Consider the following 9,947-nt stretch of genomic DNA (forward strand, 5'->3'; position numbering starts at 1 on the left):
TATGAGTGTGTGTGTCCACTCTCTATATGAGTGTGTGTGTCCACTCTCTATATGAGTGTGTATGCCTACTGTCTATATGAGTGTGTGTCCACTGTCTATATGAGTGTGTATGCCTACTGTCTATATGAGTGTGTGTGCCTACTGTCTATATGAGTGTGTGTGTGTCCACTGTCTATATGAGTGTGTGTGTCCACTGTCTATATGAGTGTGTGTGTCCACTGTCTATATGAGTGTGTGTGTCCACTGTCTATATGAGTGTGTGTGTCCACTGTCTATATGAGTGTGTGTGTCCACTGTCTATATGAGTGTGTGTGTCCACTGTCTATATGAGTGTGTGTGTCCACTGTCTATATGAGTGTGTGTGTCCACTGTCTATATGAGTGTGTGTGTCCACTGTCTATATGAGTGTGTGTGTCCACTGTCTATATGAGTGTGTGTGTCCACTGTCTATATGAGTGTGTATGCCTACTGTCTATATGAGTGTGTGTGTCCACTGTCTATATGAGTGTGTGTGTCCACTGTCTATATGAGTGTGTGTGTCCACTGTCTATATGAGTGTGTGTGTCCACTGTCTATATGAGTGTGTATGTCCACTGTCTATATGAGTGTGTATGTCCACTGTCTATATGAGTGTGTATGTCCACTGTCTATATGAGTGTGTATGTCCACTGTCTATATGAGTGTGTGTGTGTCCACTGTCTATATGAGTGTGTGTGTGTCCACTCTCTATATGAGTGTGTGTGTCCACTCTCTATATGAGTGTGTGTGTCCACTCTCTATATGAGTGTGTGTGTCCACTCTCTATATGAGTGTGTGTGTCCACTCTCTATATGAGTGTGTGTGTCCACTGTCTATATGAGTGTGTGTGTCCACTGTCTATATGAGTGTGTGTGTCCACTGTCTATATGAGTGTGTGTGTCCACTGTCTATATGAGTGTGTGTGTCCACTGTCTATATGAGTGTGTGTGTCCACTGTCTATATGAGTGTGTGTGTCCACTGTCTATATGAGTGTGTGTGTCCACTGTCTATATGAGTGTGTGTGTCCACTGTCTATATGAGTGTGTGTGTCCACTCTCTATATGAGTGTGTGTGTCCACTGTCTATATGAGTGTGTGTGTCCACTGTCTATATGAGTGTGTGTGTCCACTGTCTATATGAGTGTGTGTGTCCACTGTCTATATGAGTGTGTGTGTCCACTGTCTATATGAGTGTGTGTGTCCACTGTCTATATGAGTGTGTGTGTCCACTGTCTACATGAGTGTGTGTGTCCACTGTCTATATGAGTGTGTATGTCCACTCTCTATATGAGTGTGTATGCCTACTGTCTACATGAGTGTGTGTGTCCACTGTCTATATGAGTGTGTGTGTCCACTGTCTATATGAGTGTGTGTGTCCACTCTCTATATGAGTGTGTCTGTCTACATGAGTGTGTGTGTCTGTCTACATGAGTGTGTGTGTCCATTGTCTATATGACACTTGTAGGTGAGTGTGATGCACGGACTTGTCTTTAGCTACTGTGTGTGTGCATTTGTGTCTCTGTGTGTGTGCAGTTGTGTCTCTGAGTTTGTGTCTCTGTGAGTGTGTGTGTGTTTGTCTGTGTGTGTGTGTGTGTGTGTGTGTGTGTGTGTGTCTCTGTGAATGTTTGTGTGTGTTTGTGTCTGTGTTTCTGTGTTTCTGTGAGTGTGTGTTTGTGTGTTTCTGTGAGTGTGTGTTTGTCTCTGTATTTGTGTTTGTGTCTCTGAGTGTGTGTGTGTGTGTGTGTGTGTGTGTGTGTGTGTGTGTGTGTGTGTGTGTGTGTGTGTGTGTGTGTGTGTGTGTGTGTGTGTGTGTGTGTGCACATCCTGTCCCTCCTGCTCGTCCAATATCAGTTTTCTCAGGAGGTTTTCTTTAGAAAGAGACACTCGATCACTGATCCTCTGATGCCGGACAAACACTACAGGACTTTAAATGACCCTAACAACGCTGAGCCTCTCACATTAAACAAACGTCTTTCCTGTAGGTTTGTTGTCTTGCCAACGTAGTGGTGGCGCAGACGGTAGGTCACACACTAGAACATTCTTCACTTGGTCGTAAGGATTCTCCATACCATCACGCTGTCTCTTGAAAACCAATGTTGTGATTACATTGTTAACGTAGCTACAATGAGCTGTGGCTCAAAGCAGCCTCATAAACGGTTCCAGTCAGACATTCAACGCCATGCCAAGTTGAAATATCTAGCCAACATTTTGAATTGAATAACATTTCTTGTGAACTTCAGAGCTGTAAAGATTTGACACTTTTAAAGGCAAGTACAAACACATACTAGTAGTAGTCATTAGTCCTGGTCTAGTCTATATATTCATACTAGTAGTAGTCATTAGTCCTGCTCTAGTCTATATATTCATACTAGTAGTAGTCATTAGTCCTGGTTCTAGTCTATATATTCATACTAGTAGTAGTCATTAGTCCTGGTTCTAGTCTATATATTCATACCAGTAGTAGTCATTAGTCCTGGTCTAGTCTATATATACATACTAGTAGTAGTCATTAGTCCTGGTCTAGTCTATATATTCATACCAGTATTAGTCATTAGTCCTGCTCTAGTCTATATATTCATACCAGTAGTAGTCATTAGTCCTGGTCTAGTCTATATATTCATACCAGTATTAGTCATTAGTCCTGGTCTTGTCTATATATTCATACCAGTAGTAGTCATTAGTCCTGGTCTAGTATATATATTCATACCAGTATTAGTCATTAGTCCTGGTCTTGTCTATATATTCATACCAGTAGTAGTCATTAGTCCTGGTCTAGTATATATATTCATACCAGTAGTAGTCATTAGTCCTGCTCTAGTATATATATTCATACCAGTAGTAGTCATTAGTCCTGGTCTTGTCTATATATTCATACCAGTAGTAGTCATTAGTCCTGGTCTTGTCTATATATTCATACCAGTAGTAGTCATTAGTCCTGGTTCTAGTCTATATATTCTGGGTGATGTGAAAGAACGTCATCATTTCACTGGCCTCTTCTCTGGCGAGCTCCAATTGGCTATCGCTGATCACCGTTCTCAAAACTTGTCGTTGCACGTTCACACTACAAGAGCATTGCACATTTTGTGCCGATAAAATCAAACGCCCAAAGACAGGATCGGCCGCACACCCTCGAGCAGGTAATGACATCGGGATTTCATCTACGATCTCAAAAACTTGTTTGAGGCAGCTTAATTGGGGCCCAAATGGTGTAGTGTTCACTCGGCTTGAGGTAGAGCGTTCTGACCCAGCTCTTTGTTCTGACCCAGCTCTTTGTTCTGACCCAGGTCTTTGTTCTGACCCAGGTCTTTGTTCTGACCCAGGTCTTTGTTCTGACCCAGCTCTTTGTTCTGACCCAGCTCATTGTGGGACAGGCAGGTTCTACTGATGTGAACCCTTTACATTGGAGTCATTTAGCAGATGCTCTTATCCAGAGCGAGTTACAATTAGTAAATTCATCTTAAGATAGCTAGGTGAGACAACCACATGTCATAGTCAGTACATTTTCCCTCTGTAGTAGCTATCAGCAAAGTCAGAGCTTGAAGGGGGGGCAATTGCTGGTTCAGGTGTATTTTTTATTAATACATTTTTTCAGGGGGGTGAAGAGGATTATTTAAGATACTGTTTGAAGAGATAGGGGTTGATGTTTTCGGACGATGGGCAGGGACTCTGCTGTGCTAGCTTCAGGGGGAAGCTGGTTCCACCATTGGGTTGCCAGGACAGAGAAGAGGTTGGACTGGGCTGAGCGGGAGTTGCCGTCCCGTAGGGGTGGGAGGACCAAGAGACCAGGGCTGCCAGAACAAAGTACTCTGGTTGGGTTTGAGCATAGCCTGAAGTTAGGGAGGGGCAGTTCCTCACTAGTCATCACAGATGACTCGTTACAGACAGAGCTGAGACATGGAGCTGAAAACATGTGGATGTCTAAGTGTCTAGTTCAGTGTGTGTGTGTGTGTGTGTGTGTGTGTGTGTGTGTGTGTGTGTGTGTGTGTGTGTGTGTGTGTGTGTGTGTGTGTGAATATTTAAAATTCTTTATTTAACTAGGCAAGTCAGTTAAGAACAAATTCAAAAATGTACAATAACGGCCTACCCCGGCCAAACCCGGGCCAATTGTACCCTATGGGACTCCCAATCACGTCCGGTTGTGATACAGCCTGGAATCGAACCAGGGTCTTTAGGGACGCCTCTAGCACTGAGATGCTGTGCCTTAGACCGCTGCTCCACTCGGGAGCCCCACCTGTATAGTCTGTGTGTGTGTATAGTTTGCTTATGTATAGTGTGTGTGTGTGTGTATAGTTTGTGTGTATAGTGTCTATAGTGTGTGTGTGTCTGTTTCTCCAGTCACCTATCAGCTGTTGTTTTTCTCCCCTCTATAGTTGACCTTTGACCAGACTATATGATGACTGTTAAAAGTCACAGGTGACTCGGTCACAGGAGGGTGACTGATCAGAATGTGGAACCATACCGCCATCTAGTGTCTGTGGGGAAACCAAACAGATTATTCACACTGTATGGCTCATATGTAGGTCTGACTAGAACTCTGACCCGTTCTCCCTTTCTCTCCCCTTCTCGCTCTTCTCTCTCCCTTTCTCTCGCTTCTCTTCCTTCTCGCTCTTCTCTCTCCCTTTCTCTCTCTCTTCTCTCTTCTTTCTCTTCTCTCTCCCCTTCTTGCTCTTCTCTCTCCCTTTCTCTCTCTTCTCTCTTCCTTCTTTCTCTTCTCTCTTCCTTCTTTCTCTTCTCTCCCCTTCTCGCTCTTCTCTCTCCCTTTCTCTCGCTTCTCTTCCTTCTCGCTCTTCTCTCTCCCTTTCTCTCTCCCTCTTTCTCTTCTCTCTTCTTTCTCTTCTCTCTCCCCTTCTTGCTCTTCTCTCTCCCTTTCTCGCTCTTCTCTCTCCCTTTCTCTCTTCTCTCTCCCTCTCTCTCTTCTCTCTTCTTTCTCTTCTCTCTCCCCTTCTTGCTCTTCTCTCTCTTCTCTCTTCCTTCTTTCTCTTCTCTCTTCCTTCTTTCTCTTCTCTCTCCCTTTCTCTCTCTTCTCTCCCTTTCTCTCTCTTCTCTCTCCCTTTCTCTCTCTTCTCTCCCCTTCTCTCTCTTCTCTCTCCCTTTCTCTCTCTTCTCTCTTCCGTCTTTCTCTTCTGTCTCCCTGTTTCTCTCTTCTGCCGCTCCTTCTATCTCCCACCTTCTATCTCCCACCTATCTTCTATCTCCCACCTCCTTCTATCTCCCCCCCCCCCCCCCCCCCAGACCAGTATGCGTGAGAACAAGGAGAAGCAGGCCCTGGGTGATCTGATGATCAAGCCTGTCCAGAGGATCCCCCGTTATGAGCTGCTGGTCAAGGTGAGTCTCCTCCCCCCTGTCTAACTGGTCAAGGTGAGTCTCCTCCCCCCTGTCTAACTGTGTTAAAGTGAGTCTCCTCCCCCCTGTCTAACCGGTCAAGGTGAGTCTCCTCCCCCCTGTCTAACTGGGTTAAAGTCCGAGGTGAGTCTCCTCCCCCCTGCCTAACTGGGTTAAAGTCCGAGGTGAGTCTCCTCCCCTCTGCCTAACTGGTCAAGGTGAGTCTCCTCCCCTCTGCCTAACTGGGTTAAAGTCCGAGGTGAGTCTCCTCCCCTCTGTCTAACCGGTCAAGGTGAGTCTCCTCCCCCCTGTCTAACTGGGTTAAAGTCCGAGGTGAGTCTCCTCCCCCCTGCCTAACTGGGTTAAAGTCCGAGGTGAGTCTCCTCCCCTCTGCCTAACTGGTCAAGGTGAGTCTCCTCCCCTCTGCCTAACTGGGTTAATGTCCGAGGTGAGTCTCCTCCCCTCTGTCTAACTGGTCAAGGTGAGTCTCTTCCCCTCTGCCTAACTGGGTTAAAGTCCGAGGTGAGTCTCCTCCCCTCTGCCTAACTGGGTTAAAGTCCGAGGTGAGTCTCCTCCCCTCTGCCTAACTGGGTTGAAGTCCGAGGTGAGTCTCCTCCCCCCTGCCTAACTGGGTTAAAGTCCGAGGTGAGTCTCCTCCCCCCTGCCTAACTGGGTTAAAGTCCGAGGTGAGTCTCCTCCCCCCTGCCTAACTGGGTTAAAGTCCGAGGTGAGTCTCCTCCCCTCTGCCTAACTGGGTTAAAGTCCGAGGTGAGTCTCCTCCCCTATGTCTAACTGGGTTAAAGTCCGAGGTGAGTTTTCCTCCCCTCTGCCTAACTAGGTTAAAGTCCGAGGTGAGTCCCAGGCTTCTCCTGGCCTAGCCGTTTCCTCAATGTCAACCAGTTTAGTGTTTAAGGCCTGCGTATGAAAGATGAATGTAAACATGTGTATTTGGATTCATATTCTCCTGCAGATGAAGCTTCTTTTACTTGGTAGAAAAATGTGTGTGTCCCTGTTCTCTAGGATCTGTTGAAGCACACTCCTGAGGAACATCCAGACCACCCGTTGCTATTGGACGCCCAGAGAGACATCAAGCGATTGGCTGAGAAGATCAATAAGGGGCGTCGCTCTGCAGAGGAGGTGGAGAGAGAGACACGCGTCATGCAGGAGATAGAAGCCCACATCGAGGGAGTAGAACACGTCAGAGATGTAGGATTCTCACATTTATATATATATATATATATGTACTCACATTGCTTTCTTTCGCTATCTCAAGGTTGATGGTACTGTAATAATGATTCTAATCTCTCTCTCTCTGTCAGATCCTTAACCCAATGAGGAAGTTCCTGAGACAGGAGATGGTGATGGAGGCGGTGAGACCTGAGACACTCAGACTGATTGATTGACAGTGTGACATTATGATGGTCTTCCAGACTGACAGCAGAGACCATAGATACTCTGCTGAGTGACATCCCTCTGATACTGCCCTCTGTCAGATATCAATCTAGACAACAGATAAGAAGGATTGGATGTCTCTCTCTCTCTTTCTCACTCTTTCTTTCACGCTTTCTCTCACTCTTTTCTCTCTCGCTGTCTGTCCATCTGTCTCTCTCCTCCTCTCCTCTGTGTCTCTCTCTCCACTCTCCTCTCTCTCTTTCTCCTCTCTCTCTGCCTCTCTTTCTCTCTCTCTCTCTCTCTCTCTCTCCTCTCTCTCTGTCTCTCTCTCCCTCTCTCTCTCTCCTCACTCAACTCTCTCTCTCTCTCCATCTCTCTCTCTCCTCACTCTCCTTTCTCTCTGTATCTCTCTGCAGAAGACCGTGGGGGGTAAGAAAGACCGCTCTCTCTTCCTCTTCAGTGATCTGCTCATCTGCACCACCCTAAAGAGGAAGTCTGGATCCCTGAGACGCAGCTCCATGAGCCTGTGAGCCTCACACACACACACACACACACACACACACACACACACAAACCTGCAATGTAGCTGCTTGAGCTTCTGAGTCACAATATAGAATGACAACAGACATTTTTGTCCATCTTGTATTTTTCCACTCCATTCACTAACAACCCTCCTGGGAATCCCTATTTGATGAGTAGAGACTGTATGGTTTAATGTTAGGTCCCTAACCTAAACCCTACGTTTCCCACATTGAGGTATAAAAGAACTAGAGACCTTTTTGTTTTCAACGTAATCTACTCCCATTCGTATACGCCGATATGTGGCCCGTCTATATCCGGGTTACATTCTGTTTACACAGCCCGACTTCACATGCGTACTAGACTGACTGTGCACACGAGCAGCTCACCACGTCGTCCAGAAACATGACAGACATTGGATGAATATAAAGTGTTAATATCTTTGTGATGAAAAAAAATCGGCCTCAGCGACAGTTATTTGAATAATTCAATGGATGTTTTGTGCACAAAAATGATGACTAAAGGAATTTTCAAATCGGGACTTCTCTATGGGGCCGTCAATGGAAACTGACTTTGGGTCGGACTTCAGTTAAACTGCAGTACTGAAGCAAGACTGTAGTAGTCGAAACCGAACCATAGAGATAGATAGGGCGCTGCCCATACTAATACGTCTTTTTGGCTACTAGAGGCCTCTATCATTCTCTATGGCTTCAACCCCATACTTTGAGTGTTAAATAAAAGGAGACTGTCTTGCTGCCCCCTGGTGTTGCCTGAAACACATTACGCTTTCTGCATCGTACACAGAAATAACTCTGTTTTTCTCCCTGTCCTCTCATCTTTCTATCTCCCCCTCTTCCAGGTACTCTGCTGCCAGTGTGATCGACACTTCCAGTAAATATAAGTTCCTGTGGAAACTTCCCCTAGAGGATGTGGAGATAGTGAAAAGTAAGTCTCCTGAGGGATCATGGGATGTGTAGTTTATATGTATCTGCGGTTATACTGTAGTTCTTCCTGTAGCCCAGTGCTCATGGAATGTGTAGTTTATATGTATTTGCGATTATACTGTAGTTCTTCCTGTATACCAGTGCTCATGGGATGTGTAGTTTATAGTCTGAAATTACCTTCATGTATTTACATTTTGTAGTTTATTTAGTAAATATTTTCTTAACTCTATTTTCTTAACTGCATTGTTGGTTAAGGACTTGTCAGTAAGCATTTCACGGTAAGGTCTACCTACACCTGTTGTATTCGGCGCAATACAAATTAAATGACAAATACAATTACATTTTTATTTTGATATATATCTGAGATTCTACTGTATTTCTTCCTGCATCCCAGTGCTCATGGGATGTGTTGTTTATATGTGTCTGAGATTATACTGTAGTTCTTCCTGTATCACAGTGCTCATGGGATGTGTAGTTTATATGTGTCTGAGATGATATTGTAGTTCTTCCTGTATCACAGTGCTCATGGGATGTGTAGTTTCCTGTGAGTATCAGAGGTCAGATGTCATCATCTCTTTTCCTGTATGTAAGGCCCCTCCCAGGCAACCAACAAAGAGACCATCCAGAAGATGATTGGTCGACTGGACGAGGACCTGAGTACACTGGGACACATCAGCAAACTATCAGAGACTCTCAGCTTCCCTCACCAGGTAACACACACGCCTCACATCTAGCAAATCTCATACACAATTACATCTAGTACCTCTTTCTCTGTCTCTGTCTCTGTCTCTGTCTCTCTGCCTCTCTGCCTCTCTCTCTCTCTCTGCCTCTCTCTCTCTCTCTCTCTCTCTCTCTGTGTCTCTCTCTGCCTCTCTCTCTCTGTCTCTGTCTCTGTCTCTGTCTCTGTCTCTGTCTCTGCCTCTCTCTGCCTCTCTCTGCCTCTCTCTGCCTCTCTCTGCCTCTCTCTGCCTCTCTCTCTCTCTCTCTCTCTCTCTCTCTCTCTGTCTCCGTCTCCGTCTCCGTCTCTGTCTCTGTCTCTCTCTCTCTCTCTCTCTCTCTCTCTGAGAAACCTCCTTTAACAAACCTCATGTCTCCCTCTCTCCCTCCCTCTCCCTCTCCCTCTCCCTCTCCCTCTCCCTCTCTCTCCCTCTCTCTCTCCCTCTCTCTCTCCCCCTCCCTCCCCCTCTCCCTCTCTCTCTCTCTCTCTCTCTCCCCTCAGTCTCTGGATGATGTGATAAAGGACCTGATGGTGGCGGTCCACAGGGAGCTTGCAGAGAAACAGTCTCTAGCCTTCAGTATGACCTTCCTGCCCACCAAGCTGGAGCTGACCACCGCCTCGGCAGAAACCAGCTTCGTGTTTGAGTTCAGCTCCCCAGACACACGCAGCAACTTCCAACAGGCCTTCGAAGATGCCAAGAAGCAACTGGGTATGAGGAAACACGTTTGTTATTTAACATTATATAGTTCACTTGTCTTTCTCTTGAGATTAAACTCTAAGTTAATAACCTCCATTTCGCACTTCCTTTGTCCTGTGTGTGTGTGTGTGTGTGTAGCAATGAATAAGGACCAGTGGGACCCAGAGTTCCTGAAGGCTATCCCCATTATGAAGACTCGTAGTGGGATGCAGGTGAGAGGGACCAGCCTGCCCTGTTGGGTGCAGGATTGTGCTCAATTAGAACCATACCGCCAACCCGACCCTGGTGATGTGACATGGTTACCTGGCCATTCTGACTGTCTACGGTAAAGCTTAGG

At 46.0% G+C, this 9,947-nt stretch overlaps 1 protein-coding gene across 1 annotated transcript in view; it reads left to right on the forward strand.

The window, feature by feature from the left end:
- Positions 1–9,947, forward strand: part of LOC120036060 (rho guanine nucleotide exchange factor 17-like) — a 123,065-nt gene that overhangs the window by 107,951 nt on the left and 5,167 nt on the right. Inside the window, exons 7-14 of the mRNA XM_038982520.1 lie at positions 5,251–5,343; positions 6,361–6,546; positions 6,660–6,710; positions 7,149–7,258; positions 8,111–8,196; positions 8,787–8,905; positions 9,415–9,622; positions 9,749–9,822. Of these exons, the coding sequence (XP_038838448.1) occupies positions 5,251–5,343; positions 6,361–6,546; positions 6,660–6,710; positions 7,149–7,258; positions 8,111–8,196; positions 8,787–8,905; positions 9,415–9,622; positions 9,749–9,822 (927 nt within the window). The remainder of the gene's footprint in view (positions 1–5,250; positions 5,344–6,360; positions 6,547–6,659; positions 6,711–7,148; positions 7,259–8,110; positions 8,197–8,786; positions 8,906–9,414; positions 9,623–9,748; positions 9,823–9,947) is intronic.

This window comes from Salvelinus namaycush, unplaced genomic scaffold (assembly GCF_016432855.1).
Source record: "Salvelinus namaycush isolate Seneca unplaced genomic scaffold, SaNama_1.0 Scaffold12, whole genome shotgun sequence".
Classification (NCBI taxonomy): Eukaryota; Metazoa; Chordata; class Actinopteri; order Salmoniformes; family Salmonidae; genus Salvelinus; species Salvelinus namaycush.